Raw genomic sequence first — 21565 nt, 5'->3', positions numbered from 1 at the left:
CTCCTCCCATTCTCAGTCCAGTGTTCCTTTCATCGTACTTTCCTCCACTACATGGTATAAAAATGTAAAGTACATGCTATTTAAGTAGTTCAGACCACAAGCTGTGTTTAAAACCAAATAGCAACTTTCAAAAAATACATCTATACACTCAGGCAGTAAAATATTCTTTTTTTTTTTAATTGAAATAAGTAGTAACAACACCAAAATTGTTAACAGCATTATCTTATCAACAAACTTCTTAAAAAGAATTTGGCTAGCACATTCAACATACTGGCAAACAGAAATACTAGCAATATAAAGATTATCTTTAAACATACTTTCACCTAATTTCTTTAATAAATATTGCTTGGTCATCCTGATCTCCAACTACCGTTTCTAAATTTTAAGAAACTTTTAAAAACAGAGCTGTAATTTTAGAAAGTACATACCATCCATATGATATATTGATTAATATAATCAGGATCACTGAGTTGATTTATTAATGGAAGAAGAATTCCTCGTGCAAGGATTTCCTGGACAAAAATTGTAAAAAACAAAAACAAATTTAACCTAATATACTTCTCAAATCACTAGCGTAATATAAATAACACAATGCTGTTACTTAAGAAAGGTATGATACATGTAAAACTTGATAACCAACACAATCTTACAAAAAGATGAATACATCTCAGTTAAAATACATGAGCTGAAGCCACCTATATCAACCTAGATATATCTCCACAATGGCATCTAGAGTTGAGTGGAAAAAAACAAAAGGGTATCTAGTATGTTAGCATTTATGTCAGTTTTTAAAGGGCAAAACACGGCACCGCATGTGTATATGAATTCCTATGTCTATATTAAAAGTATAAAAACAAAGAACAAAAAAGGAAAAGATACACACCAATTTTAGAATAGTAGTTACCTTCAAGGGAGGAACAGAGCAGCTATAGTAAAACATTAACATTGGTTAAATTTAGGTAGTTGGTACATAAATGTCCACTGTATTATTCTCTATACTTGTCTGTGTTTGAAATTTTTCCTAATAGAAAATAATAACATGTTACTATAATTATTCATCTTTCTCTAGAATAGATCCTCCCATTCTTTATAGCTGTTTATGCTCCAACCTACTAAAATCCTGCTCTTCCTCCAAGGACTGACTACAGAATGAAATCTCCAATCAAATAAACCTTGAACATTTCAGTTGAATACTTTTTCACTTACATGTTTAAAATACACTCATGCCCTGAATTTATGGCATTTGTCACTTATCATCTCTATGTAATTGTGTATCTTTTACTTCTCTAGAACACTACCGCTATCTAGGAACGTTCTGCATATGAGTGACATTTGCCAAGTGATCTACTGATTTACTGATCTTCAAAAATATTTACTCAAGGTCATATTCTTAAACATTCTAAAGCATTTCATAAATATTAAAGGAATGGAAATAAGGAATTTAGTGCTGATTCTATTAATACCATATTTTCACCCATTATTAATCTTCATTCTTTTATGCATGCTGATATCTAAATTTACGAAACACCATTTCTTAAGAAAACTGGAAAGACTAAAAAACTATAAGTTTAACAGAATGTTTCACTTTTCTAATTAAAGGACCAATTTATTTATTCCTTTTATCAAGATCTCTAATTTATCTGCTCCATTTTCTGGTATAATAAGCTCATAAAAGGTAGCCTTCACTTTATTTTCCTTTAAAGAGATATTTTAAATAAACTCTACTTTTGTAAGCTAAGTCTGAAAACTATTACCCAATGAAGAGTTAACATTTCCAAAAGACACTCATGAAGGTTCCAGGAACTTTTTTTCGTATTGTAATTATTTTCTTTTCTTTACATCTTTTAAGTAATCTCTACACCCAATGTAGGGCTCAACCTCACGACCTCAAGATCAAGAGCAGCATGTTCTACCAACTCAGTCAGCCAGGCACCTCTTATTATTCTTTATTTTTACTAATTAATTTAGTTTTTAAGTAATCTCTACGTCCAATGTGGGGCAGTTCGGATAACTTTAAGAAGTATCTCTTGAGACATCTTACAGTCTTCAAATTAGAAGGAATTATTTATTCTTTCAAGATTAGTTTTAGTTTCCAACTTCTAAAAAATTTTAATATTTACATAATTCTTTCCTTCAAATTGTCTCTGGCCACATATGCTCACATTTTAAAATGTCCTTTGTAAGGAGAAAATTCATAAACAAAACTATGTTCCTTGAAAGTTTCTTTGCAAAGTAAGAAAAAAAAAAGTGGGGAAGAACTGTGAATAAATTTAGTGCTTCTTATTAGTCAATGCAATTAGTTTGTCTTAGAAAATTACTTTCATCTTCTAATTTGCCTCATGAAAGGGTCTGGTTAGTCAAGATGCAATCATATGATTTAACAATTCCTGTACAGGTTCTAGTGAGAGCTCTAAATATTCCAATATAAGTAGCCATTTCCATATAATTTCTACTTTAAGACAAGCACCAGCTGTCAAATATGAAGGCTTAAAAGCTACAAAGTCATTGAGGCCATGAATCTTTAAATAAATAAAACATGGTAATGGACAGAAAGCAGAGATGATTAAATAGCAATTACTGCAGTTAAATACTACGATATGTACAATCCAGATAAAGTATCCATATAAAGGAAAGAAGAACTCTTTAATCTGTTATTTAATCTGAACAAAAACATCTTTTGGGAAAACCTGAATTACCAACAAAAGAAAACTGATAAAGAATTATCAAGTTAAGAAAGAAAAACCTGATTTGATGAATTCAGGACTTTCTAATTATACACAATTGATTCAACCATAAAGATATGAAATATTGGTCTAAAAGACCAATCTACAGCAAAACATAGTTGCTCTTTAAATAACCCTACTTGCTTTAAACTATAACCTCATGTAACAGGGCAGATTTCCATTCATGTCTCCTAAGAGTCAGCTTCATCTTCAGGAGCTGCAGTAGCACGAGCACCTTCAGCAAGAAGGGCAATGAGGTTTCTTCTCATTAAAACTAACTCTATGACTGGGTATGTGCTATGTGCCAGGCACCGTGAGAACCGTTAAGTAGATAATGATAATACAGGCATGGTCTGTGTCCTAATGGGCCTTACAGTACTACTGGGGGGAGGGGGGAAGGCATCTAATAACTAAACACAACAACCAAATTATAATACTGAAATATGGTAAATGCTCTGAAGGAAAAGAACTGTGTACTTACCTACAGCAATAGGGAATTATGAGGGGACTTTAGATTGGGTGGTCAGGCGGGGCATTTCTGAGGAAGTGGGATATGAGGGGTGAATACAATTTAGCCAAGAGAACAAGGGGAATCATTCTGACCAGAAAAAAAAGAGTATGAGACGTCCCTATGCTGGGGAGAAAATGACACTTCTAGAGAAGACAGCATAGCTGGAATACAGTGACAGCATGGCACAAAGGCCAGAGAGGTAAACAGCGCCACAACATGCATGGCCTTGTAAACCTCTGGAAGAACTCGAGATGGGAAATACCTGCTGGATGGTTACAGCATTTACCAGGATGGAGAGGAGACTAAAAGGCAAGACAGGACATGGAAACAAGAGTAAGATTTCCATTTTGAACATTCAAAGTTTAAATAGGGCTGTGAGTCAATCGAAAGGCAATTTCAGTGGGCAGCTGGTCAGAGGCACCTGGGGCTCAGAAGGAAAGTCTGTACTAAAGATACAAATTTGAAAGTCACTAGCACTTGGATGGTATTTAAAGCCACAGGAATGGGTGAGCAAGAAGAGGGCCCAGGACTAAAGAACTTGTATGCTTAAAAGTTAAATGCAAAAGGACTTAAAACATGTAAAAATGACTAAAAAAGAGACCAAAGGAGGAGAAAAATCAGGACAGCAATGACATGGAACCCAAGTAAAGACAAAACTCCAAGAGGGAAAAGCTTTGCCAGCCATGTGAAAGTTGCTGAGACATTGCCCAGCAGTGGCTGTCTAGTGTACCAGGTAGACAAAGATTCTGCTGCCAACCACTCAACACGAATGAGTACTGTAACTGATCAGCAGTGTCTTCCTTCAGTGGCAGATGTGAATTTAGTGATAGACATGTCAGGTACTTACCGCCCTTGATAACAACTAGCCCAAATAACTGGTCTTAACAATACATAATCTATCAGACATTTCTGATTAAAACCAAGCATTTACTATTCAATTCACAGTACCACTACCCTACTTGAGAAGTGCACTGAACTCGAGTTAGGTAGATACTAAGAAATTGTGTGGTATTGCTTAAATAATAACATACAAGCATCATCTCAGGAATTGGTATCTACTTTGATGGATGGTAGACAAAAAGATCCTAAGCTTTCATTTTCATATAAATTAGAAACTTCGATTTTACTCATTCAACCAGCATTAAGGGTTGTAGCTAGCTAGTTAGCATTCTTCATCATAACCAGCAACCAAAGCAAAAATGTTATTCCTTTACATGTGTACATAGAATTTTATTCCAATGTTTACACAGGGGGAATAAAAAGTCCAAGACTACTGTTCTCATCCCACTTACTCATTTTCTAATTATAAAAAGCAGAATCTTAGCTGCCTTGTTTTTTTTTTTTAAAGTTTCTACCCAGAAGTGTTATTTTAATTAGCCTAATTCCAGTAAGTTTATAGGTAAAGCTATATTAAAAAAATTTAAAACATAACTTTGTTATAACCCAAAATCCCCGCACCTAACTCTTAAGTCAGGCAGTTCTCAAAGTATTGTCCAGGGATCTCTAGGGGATGGAAGGAGACAAGCGCACACTGCTATTTTCAAAAAGGAATACGATGGTGTAATGACAGAAATCAACTAATGGAATGTGTGCTTGTGTATTCTTGTGTTTCAAAATTTCTTAATTTTAACTTGTAATACAGTAAATGTTGATAAATAAAGCCCATGTAAACAAAAGCTCTTTGAAGTCCTCGATAATTTTTAAGAATTTCACAGGGTCCTGAAACCAAATATTTTGAGAAGTACTACTCTAAGTTTCTTTATAGCCATTTACTTGATATGAGTTTAAGCTTACCCTGACAAAGTATCGCATGATCTTGTTCTGGAAATCTCCAGGAGGTAGCAATAAATATAATAAGACCTCACACAAATCCCTTAGGAATCCTAGAAATGAAAAAAGGTAGCTATAACAACATTAGAAAATATCAGATCTCCACCAATTTGTGATTAAAAACACATAAAGGCAGAAATAAGTAGTTTCTTAATTATAGCAGCTTATTATTTTAATAATTAATTAGTACAAATCAGTATTGGTTAAATTTTTTCATTATTCTCCAAACAGTAACGATTCATTAATCAAACTAATATTTTTTTTATTTTGCTCAGTTTTACCTTGTTTTTCAATCACTGAGAAACTTCAATTATCAAATGTTTTCCCCCAAAATAGTTGTGGTTGTACCACGTATTCTACTCTTCTACTACACATTATCTTTGCATACTCAAAAGCTATTTGCATATTTTAAAATATACCTGTAACCCTTCTTTCAAGAAAGAACCTCTACTATCTTGGTAGGTAATAACAAAAGAAAAAGCGGATGCTCTTCTATTTCACTACTTCATGAGGGCTCGATTTACATGAAAGTACTGCACATCACTATAACTATTTCTTATACTTAGCTATTATTTCATGCCACTGCTAATGAAATGGCCATTAAAAATTGAATTGCAGCATAAATATAAAAAGGAAAGAAGAAAAAAGGGGGAAAAGAAGAGCACAATTTAAAAACTGAAGAAAACAGGGGTGCCTGGGTGGCTCAGTCGTTTAGCGTCTCTGCTTTGGGCTGAGGTCATGATCCCAGGGTCCTGGGATCCAGCCCTGCATTGGGCTCCTGGCTCAGAGGGAGGCCTGCTTCTCCCTCTCCCACTTCCCCTGCTTGTGTTCCCTCTCTCGCTGTGTCTCTCTCTGTCCAATAAATAAATAAAATCTTAAAAAAAAAAAAAAAACTGAAGAAAACAATTTCCACAAGTAGAACTACTTCTCTGTAGTTCATATGCTGACACTTCCTGGGAATATAATTATATAGCTGATCCTGTTAATTGAAAATGTGCCAAGTAGCAAAGACTATTTCTGAGAGGCTGCAAAACTAGCACAAGACAACCTCCTCGGCTAAAGCTTATCCGGTCTAACCTCTCACAAAGGAAAGACCAGTTCATTCGACTCCATAAACGGTATTTGAAACCATATTCTCATTCTCTTAGAAAATATTTTAGGGTAACAGGTATACTATTGAAGTAGAACTGATAAATTCAAGGAGAAGATAAAGTACTATATATCATAAAAAGTAAACTTACAGTTATAAATTGTTTGTACCTGCTATATTTTAAAAGAAGAGAAGTAATCTTTAATCACCATCTTTAAATTTTAAAGATGACCTCTAAAAAAAGAGAAAAGAATCTGGAAACTACTTTTAAGAGGTAAAAAATAAGATGAATAGTGACGCTGTCTATACTATGTTACCTATCCTGTAGGAATAATTTCACCCTTTACCCTTATTTTGTTCCCTAGCCCTGCTAACTTGTTTCTAACCAATCTGAACAGTTACTGTTCTCCAAAGAGTTAAACTGAGAAGAAAACCTTCTTCATCTTTGGGAGAAGTGCACACTAGATCGCGGCAAACGTCCTTCTCCATTTCAACTTCAACTTCAAAGAAGGTATCCACAAGATCTTCTGCTGTACCTGCACAAAGACAAGAACAAGACATACAGAATGATAGAGAAAGACAGATTTTAAAGTCCGAATTTTTAAAGGGAATAAAGATAGTACCTTTTGCTTGATCATCTTTCTCTGTTATCTTCTGCTGAGCCTTTCTGAATACTCGAAGGTGTGTGCCAAAATCATCTACAATGCGTGTAGTAAAATAAGGTTGCCAGTCTATTTCTTTTGACCTTATAAAAAACACATTAGATAAAAGCATTATGTAAATGCTTTTTAATCAAAAGGTATAAATTCACTTTAATGACTAATAAACAACATAATGATTATCACAGAGACTGAATTTATTTACACTGAGATTTTGTTTACTTAATTTCTATTACATCTTAGTCCTCCCTTTCACAAGACCCAAGGTATATCCAATCTAGCTGACAAGTCTTTGAACTATATTATTTGAAGTATTTTATGTGCCAAAGCTTAAATACTAAGTGTTTAAAATACATAGAAAAAAATTTTTTTCCAGTTAAATCTAAAATGAGTCTGACACCAGGGATATCATGTACTTCTTATCCAGAGAGAAGAATACATTAGGGATTCAGAATGTTTTCGCTTGCTTTTAGAAGAGCATTTGAGACGTTTCTTGGCTCCTTCTGAACCCTTTCTGAATTCTCTACATTCTTCTCCTTAGTTATACAGCCCAAGTTCTGAACCAAATACCTTTGGTATGGAGTTTAAGCGGTTTCTGTTTGCAGATACTAGCACTTAAAAACTTGACCATTTGAAATAATTATAGTCACACAGAAATGGCTTAAAGAATGATACAAAATACCACACTACCCACGGAAAAGGTGATTACTAATTGTATTAAGTTACCTATTACTCTATCTTAAAAGTAACAAACCTCAAGAAACATTGCTAATTTAGCACATCAGTGGAACAGTAACAAATAAAACAGATAAGCCAAAAACAGTTTACACCTCTCCTTGGATTGATATTTTTAAATAAGTATTTTTTCAATTCAGTTTTCCTTAAATTAGCACTCACATTAATTTACCTTTTTAGAAACATACCAAATAGATAAAAGAATCTATCTATTCATGAAGATGCTGGGCAACAGAGGTACAAAGAAAAAGTATACTGTAATTCACTATGTTATTTACCCAAACATATATAATAAAGAAGCTAGTGAAGAAATTAACTTGATTATTGTCACATTTTGAGAGAAAACTTATAGGTGTTGATGGCATTGAGGAATATAACAGATGCCTGTTTTCAAATAAAAACACAAGTTATTATCACACATAATATTTTTTTATACGCGCAACTATAATTTTGTTACATACGTGGGAAGAAAGAGTAAATTATTAAGTACATGAACACAAAAACAAATTAACATTAAAAAGGTAACCTGCACTCAGGGATCTGAGAAAGGGTTAATATTACTTAAAATACTACAAGAGCCATAGTATATAAGCATATACTAACTTCGGTGACAATACTCAGCCTCAACATAAAACCAAAATGAAAACAAACCTAGCAGTCTCTAGAGTCTCCTTTTTTCTTATTAAAAAAAAAAAAATCACAATCTGTGAAAACATCTTTCAAAAATCTTTACATGAATTGATGTAAAAAAAAATCATCCACATCTAAAAATTTTATAACAGAATTCAGTTGGTATAGGCCATGACTCATTTTATTCATGAAAGGGTCATTCTAACAAATTCAGAAGAAAGCTGAATACATAATCTTTCAAATTACATCTGTTTTGTTTCATGGTATAATGTTATTTATAATTTATTGAAATTTTCAAGCAAAATCAAATTTACTAATTTTAGAAGGGGTTTTAAACCCATCTCAACTCATTACAGAGGACATAGTAACATTGACAGTAAGTGAAAATAAACAATGCAAATATATAAAATTTATTTTAAATTTAAAATAGGGATTTCTATTTTCAATGTACAAATATGTTGAGGGTGGAGAAAGCCAGGACAGTATTCTATAGCTCTACCTAAGATCATTATTTTCCCTTCGCTTGACTCACTTCCACTGAATATGTGCAAATTTAATAGAAGTCTCAACTCAAGGAACTTTTCTAGGTTAGGAAGATAAGAACAACAGTAGTACATTGCTTCCCTTTGTGAAATAGGAAAACACCTACTAACAATTTCTAGTAGTATTTGTCTTCACAAAATTTGAAAATATTCTGATGACAGTGAAGTACTTCCTAAAATTGAAGTGTACTGATAAATACGTAATAAATGGAACATGAATATAAAAATCAATTAAAAGTCATTCATGGGGCGCCTGGGTGGCATGGGGCGCCTGGGTGGCACAGCGGTTAAGCATCTGCCTTCGGCTCAGGGCGTGATCCCGGCATTATAGGATCGAGCCCCACGTCGGGCTCCTCCGCTGTGGGGCTGCTTCTTCCTCTCCCACTCCCCCTTGCTTGTGTTCCCTCTCTCACTGGCTGTCTCTATCTCTGTTAAATAAATAAATAAAATATTTAAAAAAAAAAAGTCATTCAATTTATATAATAGCCATACTTTCTTCTATTAATCCACATCTTCTATTACAGCTCTTAGTATCAATTATTCTTAAATTATGCCTATAGTCAAGGCTTCTTTCTTTTTTTTTTAAGATTTACTAATCTATTTGAGAGAGAGAAAGAGTGAGCACATGCTAGCATCAGAGTGGGGGGAGGGGCAGAGGAAGAGGGAGAGGGAGAATCCCGATCAGCCTCCATATCCAGCATGGAGCTAAAGGCGAGGCTTGATCTCATGACCCTGAGATCATGACCTGAGTTGAAATCAAGAGCTGGATGCTCAACCAGCTGAGCCATACAGATACCTTTATAGTCAAGGCTCTTTTTCACTTTGTTTAAAGTATTCCCCTACATGATTCCTATTCTAATAAAAACATCTGGATTATTACGATAAATCCTATTGCCTACACTTTCAACTATTATAAGCTTTCCTTTCCTGAACTTAAATATAGGAGAGCATTATTTTCTATATGACCAAGAGAATAAGTAATAATATTCTAACCCTACCTTGAAAATCTCAAATTCATAGCAGGCTCCTGAAGCTTATGCATCTTGAGAGAATGATTGCAAGAATTACAAAAGTTAACTAGGAATGCAAACAAGTAATGAAGTTTTATTAAAGTATAAGAGCAGAAACCAAACAAGTGTACTGCTCTGAACATTTATCTGCATGCCTTTATCTCCATCCCTAATGCCAGCATTCCATTCCTGGCCTTGTATTTTACATGGTCTCCCGCATTTCACCTTTGTCACCCCTCCATTCTGTTTTCCACAGCGCAGCCAGGGTGATCTTTTTAAAAATACAAATACGATAGTACAAAATAAGAGATTCAAAAACCATTCAGTAACTCCCCATCGATCTTCGGGCTAAGCATGAATACTTTCTCTAAGAGCTTGCATACCCAAGAGGACCATGTTTACTTCCTCATCACCATCTGTTCCACCCTCTTCCTTCCCTTCTATTCTGCTGACTCACAGGCTTTCTTTCCATTTCTCAAATATGCCCCTTCTTATCTCAGAGCCTCCGGACAGGCTAATCCTTCTGCTAAGTTTGCACACCCCTGCCCACTCTCCACACATTTCCCTTCTCTCCCCCACATTGACTTGACAATTCCCACTTACTTTAGGTTTATCTAAAATATCTGTTCCACATGGCAGCCTTCAATGCCCCTTGCCCCTTTCTCTCTCTGCCATATTCCTTCAGACTAGGTATGGATTCTTCAGTTAAACATTCTCATAGCACCAAATTTTTCACATTTTATAGCACTTGAAACCTACAGTTAAATAATTCAACTGGTAGAGATAAATTCAACTGCTAAGACAAAAATCTCAGGAAGCCAGAGACTTTGTCTGTTTTATTCTGTGCTCATTTTATTCACAGTGGTATCTCCTGTGGCTAAATAATGTATTGAACATTGGAGACACTTGATTCATAGTGATTTACTGATTCCTCTTTCAGGGTCAAACACTGTTAATAGGTGCCCGGAGAAAGGCAACATGAGGTGCACATGACAGTCTCTTTACTCCTTAAAGTTCTGAAACAGAACATAAAGTGAGGAGCTCCGTTTGCCTTTCTAAATCCCTAAGCTACTGAATGCTAATACAAAAAAAAAAAAAAAAAAAAATGCAATGAATATCCCAAATACGTGGGCTGACAGTGAGATTATATAAATTGCTTCACTGGTTCCATCTTTGCTAAGCAGTGTACAACTCATCATCAATAATGCAAAAAACACACCAAAATCAATTGAGGATTTCTGTAAAAGAGCACTGGACTGGCATCTATGTCCTTAATTCAAGTAAAAGATTCACCATTTCATTCATTGTGAAATTCAGCAAATCACATCACTTTCCAGGGTTTGTTTTCTCTAAGGACACTGAGAACTTTAAGAGTCTGTGATTACCTGAATACCCATCCAAGCACGTGCAACACACACACACACACACACACACGCGCGCACAGAGCACATGGGAAAGTGATAACGGATAAGTAAATCAAAATATATGATCAAAAGAGGGAGTCATGAATATATTTCATTTTAACAAATCATATAAATCTTCAACATAAGACTGAGACCTTTTATTTCACTAAGGTTTTGCCAAATTATTTTAATATGGCTTTGTCTTTAATAAAACATTACAACGCTGCAGCAGTTATGGTATTCGGTTTCTTTTAAACGGCATGACAACTAAAGACATTTGTGAACAAATCTGAATGCAGAGTCCTTCAAGACTTTCCACCAATATTTCATTAGCTGTCTTCTGCACACCTGAATCAACTGCAATCTATTTATCAACTAGCTTGAGCAAAATTCCAAAGCAAATGTCTGTTTTTATAGAAACTACATTGCCATTCTCATACTTCTTCCAACTATGTACAAGTAAATTAAGTGACGATTATAATAAAAAGTATAACTGGGATACATGGATTCAGAAACAAATACAACTTTCTTTTTTAAACATACTTATCTTTCTCCTCTAAATCACACATGTTCAGCTCACACCAGGGACCAAGTGCATCAGATTTTCTGGGGACAGGACCCAGGCATAGAAGTGGATAGAAGTACTAGAAAGTGGTCTCATCGCCTAGCTTTAATGCTAGGGGCATGAGTCAGTATGCCTTCTAAAGGGAATGCAGAATAATGACTAACGTAAGTAAGTTAAGAGAATTGCCACTACAGTAGTCCAGAACCGGGACCATGCCAAAATAACTTAAAATTTTGTTGACGATAACCACACATAAAAGTAGAGTTAATTAAGTGATATGTTATAATTTAAAAGGGTTAAATAAGGCAGCTACACTTAAATCTTAACGAATGTCACTGACAAGAGAAAGAAAGGATATAGGAATGAGCAAAAGATGGGAATGAGCATGGCATATGCAAGGGTCACCATGTAGTAGACTTGACTGACTAGAGAAGTGGGTAGCTGTTTGGCAGTAAAGGTAATCTTCATATTCTTAGCAGCATACTTTCCTGGAAACGGTCTTTTATATCAAAATGATAAAAGTAAAAACGGGTTTTCCCATAGAAACAATCCTATAATAAATGTTACATTCCTGATGCCACACTATTTTCCCTCAGAAATGACTACTAAGAACTTATTTGAAAACAGGAAGAATGGCACTGTATACTGTGTATATGTATACACATACACATGTGTATGTCACATACACACATAGTGTGTATAAGTGTGTGTATATGCATATATACACAGGAACATTTTTAAAGGCTTTTTAAAGATATATTAATCAATAAAGGAAATATAATAACCAATCACATAAATTTATAATAGTATGTATTAATCTCCTATATGAGTTCTTTTATCTTCTATGTAAAAAATACACATTTTTGGGGGGAAAAAAAAAACCTTTCCTAGTTTTCCTGGATAGATTTTAACAAGCAAGCATCTTTGAGACGATTTTGAGAAAAGTTTTATTCCAGCAGAGAGCGTTTGATCAACTGATCCACAGACATTTTTTCTGAAAGCAGGTGGTATGCTAAAGAAGAATCCCTTCTTCCCTGAGCCACTGAATCAGGTAGTAACTTCCCCCTCATAATTCCCTACTAGAAAGGAAATAAATACTCTTTATAATATATAAACCTTTACCTGTTTCCATCCTTCAGGAGCCCTTAAGGGAATACTGTGTTACAGTGTCAAAAGCTTCAGCCTAAAATTGAATTTGAGCAGATTTTTAAGGCACAAAATTGTAAACTTGCTTCTAAATCCTTAAAAGAATTACCCTTTTTCCAATCACAATTTACTCATAAATACACGTTACCATAACCACCTCTCTAGAGCACCTTTGTTTCCCTTTTTAAATTACTTTAAAAATCAAATTATAAGCGTAAGTATAAAAGAATGGAACCGTTTTTCACAACATTCCTGAACTTAACATGAAATTTACTGTTACTCTCTGCCATAATCCTCAAATATACATAGAAAATTCCTCTTTTGTAGGAGTTAAATTAGCAACCACACAAGGCAACAAGTCTCACTGCTTGATGGTTACAGACCTGTCTGCTCCCTTAACTGGCTGCACCTCTTCCCAGTTGCAGGGGGGAAAAAAAAGAAAAAAAAAAAAAGTGGGAGAGCCAAATGTGCATATCTCTTTTCTAGTTCCACTTTCAGTGACTTCCTGACGATAGCTTAAAAATCAACCATGGTGGGAATATTCATACTTCAGAAAACTTACAGTAGACTTCTAAAACTACAAATTTATTGTTTTCTGCATTCTATAAAGAATAGCAGTCATCTGGATATTCAAATAAAAAATTTTAAGTTTTCACTGATAGAAGAATTAACCATCACAAAAAGATTAGTCTACTAAATGTCTGAAATCAAGCATTCTTTCTGACCACATAGACATATAAGAGGTATAAAAACTTTATTATCATCCTATTCTAAGACATCCTACTAGTAAAATAACAGACTAGAAAAGTACTTTAATTCCTAATTAAATCTAATTAGCAATATTAGACGCTATACAAAATAACTCCCGAAATAATATTCAAAATGTAAGGTATGACGGAGTATATGAAGTGCATGTTTTGAGGACAAGGTATGACTGGAAAAATAAAAACAAACCAAGAGTCTTAATATTTTAGAACTTCAAGGGATCTGAAATAATTACAAGTCTGTATCACTGCAGCTCCAGACTTTAATTACTTATTCTAGATTATATAGCTAGTGAGATCAAGGCTTTGTTTAAAAAAATAAATCAGGATTCTTAATTTTCAATTCAGTGTTTTCTTTACCTTAACAAGAACACAAAACTTCCTGACTCTTAAAGTTATAAACAAATTGGAAGAAATGGAGAAAAATTTTAGGTATGCAGTTTTATTTAACCATATTAAAGGAAATGGTACTTAGAGAATGAAAACACTACATAAGGAGTCCAGTTCTACATCCTGTGCCCCAATGCTTCAAAGAGGTGAAAGATCCAGATGTTCTAAAGGATGTGGACCTCAGAATACAATGAAGAACTTAGAGAAACACACATCAAGCACACTCACCTATCTCAGAGGTTGAGTGTAAAGAACACAGAGCTGGAAGCCTTAAACAAGCTACAGGAAAGGAAAAAAATAAATAACGTGGAACTAAGTGTGCATCCTCTTAGGTATAATGTTAAGTATTAAAAAATTAAAGTAATGCTGTTAATTATTTTAATAAACAAGATATCTAGTAAAATGTACCTGACAAATGAAACATTCCTAGATTCAATAGAGAAATATATTAAAATTATGTGGAAAAAAAAAAGTAACATGTAAGTCATAAATGGGAACTCAATCAACAGGAGTTTATTGACTATTCACTATTTCATCATGTACAAAACACTATATTAAGCATTATTTTCCAGATCACTTTCCAAAGCCATAGAAGGATAGTGGCTACCTATACAAAACATATCATCTATAGTTGAAAAAAAATGATTCTTATATGTTCCTAAGAACATAAAAAAAAGAGAAAGAGGAAAATTAATTTAGTTTAAAATAAGCCATCCTAGAGATCTTTATTGCTCATTACCAAATGTTTCTGTTTATCTCTGGCTATAAAAGTAATACATTCCCATTTTGTAAAGTGTAATATCCTTCTTTTGATATTTAGCATAAGTTATAATCAGCCATAAATCCACAATCCGAAGACCAGTTAATATTTGAGTGTATTTCCCATTAGTCTCTTTGCTATGCATGCATACTGACAGTTTTTTACACAGCTAAAATCATACACTATACTGCATGATTTTTATTCTAAAATATTTCTTATTTGTTTAACAATACTTCCTAAATATTTTAATGACTACAAAACTGCTTCAGGGGTCAGAAAACTTGTTCTCTAATGAGCCAAAGAGCGACTACTTTAGGCTTTGCAGACGACACTGTCTGGGGTCACAACTAGTCAACTCTACCACTGCAGCACAAAAGCAGCCATGGACAAAAATGCAAACAAATCAGTGTGACTGCACAATAAAACTGTATTTACAAAAACTGACTACAATACACTCCATTTAATAATAAAATTACAAATAACCTAATTTAAAAATGGGGAAATGATCTGAATAGACATCCTCCAAAGAAGCTATACAAATGACTCATAAGCACATGAAAAGATGCTCAGTATCATTACCTATCAGAGAAATGCAAATCAAAACCATAATGAAATATCAGTTCACACCCACGAGGATGGCTGTAATCCAAAAGACAGACAAAATCATGGGGCACCTGGCTGGCTCAGTCTTAAGAACATGTGACTCTTGATCTCAAGCTCATGAGTTCAAGCCCCACACGGGTTACTGAGATTACTTAAATAAACAGAATTGAAGGGGAAAAAAAAGAGACAAAAACAAGTATAAGCAAAGATGTGGAGAATATGGAAATCTCATACAGTGTTGGTGAGAATACGCAGTCACTTTGAAAAACAATTTACAGTTCCTCAAAGGTTAAAGAGTTACCACGTGATTCAGAAACTCTACTCCTATATATCCAAGAGAAATGAAAACATAAGTCCACAGAAAAATATGTATATGAATGTTCATAGTAGCATTCCTCATAATATCCGAAAGGTGGAAACAATCCCTATGTCCACCAACTGATGCATAAACAAAATGTGGTTCATGCCCTCTCTCACTGGCTGTCTCTCTGTCAAATAAATAAAATCTTTAAAAAATAAAAATAAAAAAAATAAAAAATAAAATGTTCTAAAATTGATGGTGATCAAGGGTGCACAACTCTATAAATATATTAAGAGCCACTGGCTTTAAGTGCGTAAACTGTATGGTATGTGAATTATATAACTATACAATTAACAACCCCTGGTCTATTCCACACATGCAAAAACATTAACTTATTGCCCCTTCTTTTAAACACTTAAAGGTTCCTACTTGTTTTTGCTACATTGTAGTAAATACAACAATAATCTTCTTTCTAATTAAAGCCAGTTTTAAGCTAAGTTTTCAAATGGCAAAGAATGTAAAATGGCAAAAGAGTATACAACTTTACTGTTGCAAATGTAATGTTGCATTATTTGAGTTGTGCCTGCCTTTTGGACAGGTCCAGGAACACATGATCTAATTACTTCTACAGCAAAATGGTTAGTGAGAAAAATGGTTAAACGTTCAGAACATATCCCCCATCATTCCAGAAAGAGTGCTATCATTAGTATTACAACCACTGAATCTTGGAACCTACCTAGCCTATACCTCCTCTTGCCATGGGAAAACCCTTTAGGAAGAACACAGTGGCATTAGAATGTATCTCCCTTCTGCTAAGATTAAGGGTAACAGATGAACCTAGTTGCCACATTTCATACCTCTGAAAGCCACAAAGTTCCTTGATCACTTGTATCTCCTTATTGCTTCTACAACACTAACCTTATTCCCCTTCTCAGAACTTTGCTCTTTTCTTACATGTCCTTCATCCTTCTGTCTATCCTACTATTTATTCTTGAAGACCAGTTTTAACCTCAATCCACATGGGGTCTTTATCAGTTACTCTGGTCCATTCTACCTCTAGATAAAAATTGCTCTCAGTACCACACAAATGACTACTTTATTTCTCTCCATTTTATGTGCTTTAATATTGTCTTCACCTGCTCCTTCCTCCCCAAAACAGAACAAACTAAGACAAGGTCAAAGAATCTGTGTGTATATATCCTAGGAAGGTAATAAATAACAAAAATTAACAGTAACAACCAAGTTAACACTCACTGAACATTTACTATGTAATAGATCCTGTGGTGTTTGACATGCACTACTCCTCTAGATAAACATTACAACAACCCCATGGAATAATTACCCCATTTTAATGATGCAGAGACTGGGACAAAGAAAGTCAAGTAACTTGCTCAAAATACCACTTATTGGTGGACAAATACTTCAGGAAATGCTTCTTGGACATCATCTCATTTGCCCCTCACAATTCTAAGTTTGCTACAAATGTTATTATTATTATTTATTATTATTATTATTATTATTATTATTATTTTACACATATGTTAAGAAATTTTAAGTATACTGTAACTCAATGGTTCTGGTAGAATTATAATACAAATCTCCCAGGACTCTCAGTCTTGTACCTAATATATTATTTAAAGGAAAGTAAAAATACATAGGTTATCTCAGATTCAACCACTAAAGCTCCAGCCTCGTTCACACCCAGGTTCTACCACAAAGAAGTCAACAGTGCTCCATGAAGGTTTCCATTCCCAAACTGCTACTAGAGTAACAGGGTTACAGGTTACACAAGGTGTTATCATTACAAAGTACTCTCTCGCATGTGATGTCATTTAACCGTAATGACCTGATAAATAGATATGGGTTATCACCAGACTCCAAGAATTTATGTGTTTTGCCCATTCAAGACCATATAGCTTAATAAACAATAGCACTAAAGCTCAAAATCAGGACTTCAGACTCTAAGTATATCTTTTCTTTCTCTTACATCTCAAAATTAGCATTTCATTTTATGCTGATACTCTGTAATTGTTTCCTCGGGATAATGAATAAATATGAACACTAGAACTGAGTGGTTCTAAATCTTTTCTGGAGTCATAGGCCCTTTTTAAAATGAAATCTATAACCACCCAAAAGGGAAAAAAACAGTTCCATATACATTTTCAGAACTTCATGGGCCCCTATACAAGACTGTGACTTGTAGGACAGAGGCAATAACTTAGCGCTCCTGTTGTATGCTCCAGAATATACAATAGATAGCACAGAACATGGACTGGAGTAGTTACTCAAATGATTGTAAACAGACCTAATTTTCTCGATACTAGCATTGAAAACAGTCAGGGAGACTCTGTAAGACGTACCTTTCAGTAGTAATAGGAAAAAAACCAACATAGAACAAAAAACGGCACAACCAATTACTGAGCCATACTGAATGCCAGGGGCTTTTACTTCACATCATATTTAGCCTGAAAACAGCCTCAAAAGTAACTTTATTCTTATCAACCTTTTATGTATGAGTAAACTTAAGGCTCAAAAGAAGCTGATTAGGGGCGCCTGGGTGGCACAGCGGTTAAACGTCTGCCTTCGGCTCAGGGCGTGATCCCGGCGTTATGGGATCGAGCCCCACATCAGGCTCCTCTGCTATGAGCCTGCTTCTTCCTCTCCCAATCTCCCTGCTTGTGTTCCCTCTCTCGCTGGCTGTCTCTATCTCTGTCAAATAAATAAATAAAATCTTAAAAAAAAAAAAAAAGCTGATTAATTTGTTCAAAATCTTAAGGCCAATGAGAAAGCAAAGATATAAATTCAGATCAGTCTAGGATGGAAGAAACCTGACTCTTCCTGCAATTACCTCAATATTCAGCTTGATAGCATACAATGTTACAAACGGCAGGAAAATAAAAAACAGAACAATTTATTACATGAAGTGTAAAGAAAAGTGGTTTTTCTAGATGAAAAATCTAGATCATAATATATCTGGAAGGGAATGGAGGAAAGAACATTAGACTGCTACGAACAATCTGATTCTAATACCCTGCCCCAACTCACTGGATAATCTTGGACTAACCATTTAATCTTTCTAGACCTTAGCTTCCTCATCTGTTGTGAAATTATAAATGTCAGAGGGCATTAAAAACTTAAATTCCTAAATTCCTTCACCATTTTCAAAACATTTTCACAACTATTATTTTCATTACATTCCACTGATCGGGGATTTTGTTTTATTCAAAGCGTATCTGCAACACCTGGTTGGTACAAAGGAAGCACAAAATATTAGTTGAATGGATAGATGAATTTGATGCCAACAATAACCTACTGTAAGGAACGCAGAACAGGGCAGATATTACTATGCTTATATCACATATGAGAAAAACCAAGATTCAAAAACTTTAAAATACGTGCTCATAGTTTCATAGCTAAGTAGCACAGCAGGATGCAAACTGAAGTCTCCCGATTACTAGTTCAAAGTTCTTTCCAGGTCTAAAATCTATTATATTTCAATATATACTTAGGCAATCAAACACATCTATAATGAATGCCTATTCCCACCTTTCCAAAGGAGGGGGAAAAAGTCATTAGGATGATGTTATTATAAAAAGTAGCGAATGACTGACTCAGAAAAGTTGCCTGAAAGAATGAATACCTAATACTCAATAATGTTATATATATATGAAATAAAGGAGATAAAATCCTATTTCTGAACTTTGATTATACTTTATTTTCTGGGTTCCACAGTGACTCTACACTTGTAATTAAGGCTGGCTACTCTGCAAACGTCTGCTGTTAATACTAAGGGAGAAGGAGCTCAAATCTATCTCTACAAGTAAGGTTGTTACTCAAACCATGAACACTACTACATGCCTCCCCAATGACCTGAGGTTGAGGAACTAACCTCCTACTCTAAAGCTTAGGATTAACTGAGTTACAGATGAAAAGTCCTGATAGGGTAGCCTGAGCTGGAAACATCTATGTGCACAGAGATAAAAATGCAGTAAAAGCCCCAGGGCAAAGTTCTCTTCTCCAAGATTCTCAAAAGTACAAGATTGTATTTCAAGAACCTAAGTGGGGAAGAAAAGGGGGTTGGCTGACAAATAACACCTTTCAGATTTAAAAGTATTTTCATGGCCATGGCATGCAGCTTCCTACCTTGAGGCTATAGACTAGTAGGAAAATCTGTGTGTAGTGGGTAGAAAAATCTTTTAATAAAAAAAAAAAAAAATTTTCAAACGCATCTAAACATAAAATCCTTTCTTTCAAAAATAACTCATTTCTGTATATGAAATGGCCACCCAAAAAAATCAAGTAGTTTAAATACTCTGATATAGACCAAAATATTTTGTCATAGAGGAGGCAGTATAAAAGTGAGTTTTGTAAAGTAAGAGTTTTAGTATATCTCACAAAAATTTCTTAAAGGAAACTCATCAAAATATACTCCCTTCTGAAAATAAATAAGCTGAATATTCTCCACTAACTTATGCTCCTTTGGTTTCCTCTTCCACTGAGAGGACTTCTATAAGGTAATGTGTCAAAAGTAGAATAGTTTTATTGAAACTATTTCCATGGCACTCAAATAAAACAGAGTATCTGGGTAAGAGGTGAAAAAAAGTATTCTCAGCAAGAAAGGTGAAAGACACATGATTGGACCCTGAGGAAGAAACTGACATTCAGACTGAGAGAACAGGGTTTAATTAAGATAAACACTCTGTAAATGTAAAGGTTAAATTTAAAGAAGTACAGCTTTTTAGAGCTCTAGCTCTATAATCTGAGAGTTATCTCACAATCACCTACTGTTCTACTTACCTTTTAATAACTAGTAATAATTAATAATTTCCCCCTCCCATTTAAAAGTCATTTTCCTTACTGGTATAAACAATATATTTAAATTTTTCTGCATCAGTGAACTCACCTAGTAGCAAACTGAATGAGTGCATTTTGAAGAGTCTGCCTAATTTCAAGAAGAAAAGATTCATCATCACTTAATGTATAATACCAATACTGGACATAATCCCTCAAGGAAAACTGGATAACCTAAAACAAAAATATTGGGAAAAAAACACAACTTTTTAGGATTTAAAAAGTATCAGCAGCAAACTAAAACCTGAAAGGATTATTTACCAATTTATATTTACTCTCTATATACTAAATTGTGATTTAAAAAAAAAACCTGCCTTTATTACAAAAGGATCAATATGCTAAAAAACCATTTCAAAAGATTTTTAATTATTTTGGTGTCCCAATTCACCCACTGCTTACATTTTTTAAAAATCAGAGTTATCTATGGTCAACCCCGACCCATATTGTGGTAAAGACAGAGACTGCAGAAAAAATAAATTTTCAATGCTCTAATATAATGAAGAGTTTTAATTAGCTTGATGGAATGAGGTGCAAAATAATGACAATTGACACTAATTCTCAAAAAGAAACCATTTTTCCAAGATTATATCATCAGATTTATTGCAGCCAAATTACAAAAAAGACACAGGAGTTAACTTAAATCTAATATCTCTGATACTGCCAACACTATTAAATCAGTCAATAAATACAGCAAATAATACAACTTGATGTATATTATTTTTGAAAATCAGATAAACTAAATATGGGTTTAACTATAAAAGAAATGTTAGAATTTTAAAGAACACGTTATAATAAACATATAATCAAATGAACATCAATGAAAAATATCTGGAGAGAGAATAATTTTTTTAATTCTAATTTTTAAATATTTTTTAATCAAATCTGGTCTATCCATTTAAAAAACTATAGTAAAATTGTCTGAATTGCCAAAACACTAAGCTTATTCATCAGCTAAAGAGCATTTTAAAATAGAGACATTATCTAATATGTCAGCAAAAACTTTTTAATAAATGCAAATTCAAACAAAAGGCTTTAATATTACATAAAACACT

At 34.0% G+C, this 21565-nt stretch overlaps 1 protein-coding gene across 4 annotated transcripts in view; it reads right to left on the bottom strand.

Annotated features, from left to right (window-relative positions):
- The window catches only part of SNX13 (sorting nexin 13), a 127567-nt gene that overhangs the window by 53996 nt on the left and 52006 nt on the right, over positions 1-21565 (bottom strand). For 3 of the 4 annotated variants that reach the window (XM_040644219.1, XM_040644221.1, XM_040644220.1), the window contains exons 5-9: positions 20566-20687; positions 6778-6899; positions 6589-6690; positions 5029-5117; positions 429-512 (exon numbers count right to left, since the gene is read on the bottom strand). In XM_040644219.1, coding sequence (XP_040500153.1) covers positions 429-512; positions 5029-5117; positions 6589-6690; positions 6778-6899; positions 20566-20687 — 519 coding nt within the window. Of the gene's footprint in view, positions 1-428; positions 513-5028; positions 5118-6588; positions 6691-6777; positions 6904-12123; positions 12187-20565; positions 20688-21565 lie in introns of those variants that run through there. The other variant, XM_040644222.1, reaches the window with a different exon arrangement.

Source organism: Ursus maritimus, unplaced genomic scaffold (genome assembly GCF_017311325.1).
Source record: "Ursus maritimus isolate PB19 unplaced genomic scaffold, ASM1731132v1 scaffold_3, whole genome shotgun sequence".
Classification (NCBI taxonomy): Eukaryota; Metazoa; Chordata; class Mammalia; order Carnivora; family Ursidae; genus Ursus; species Ursus maritimus.
The sequence above is the reverse complement of the archived record's forward strand: the minus strand, read 5'-3'. Positions and strand labels throughout refer to the sequence as shown.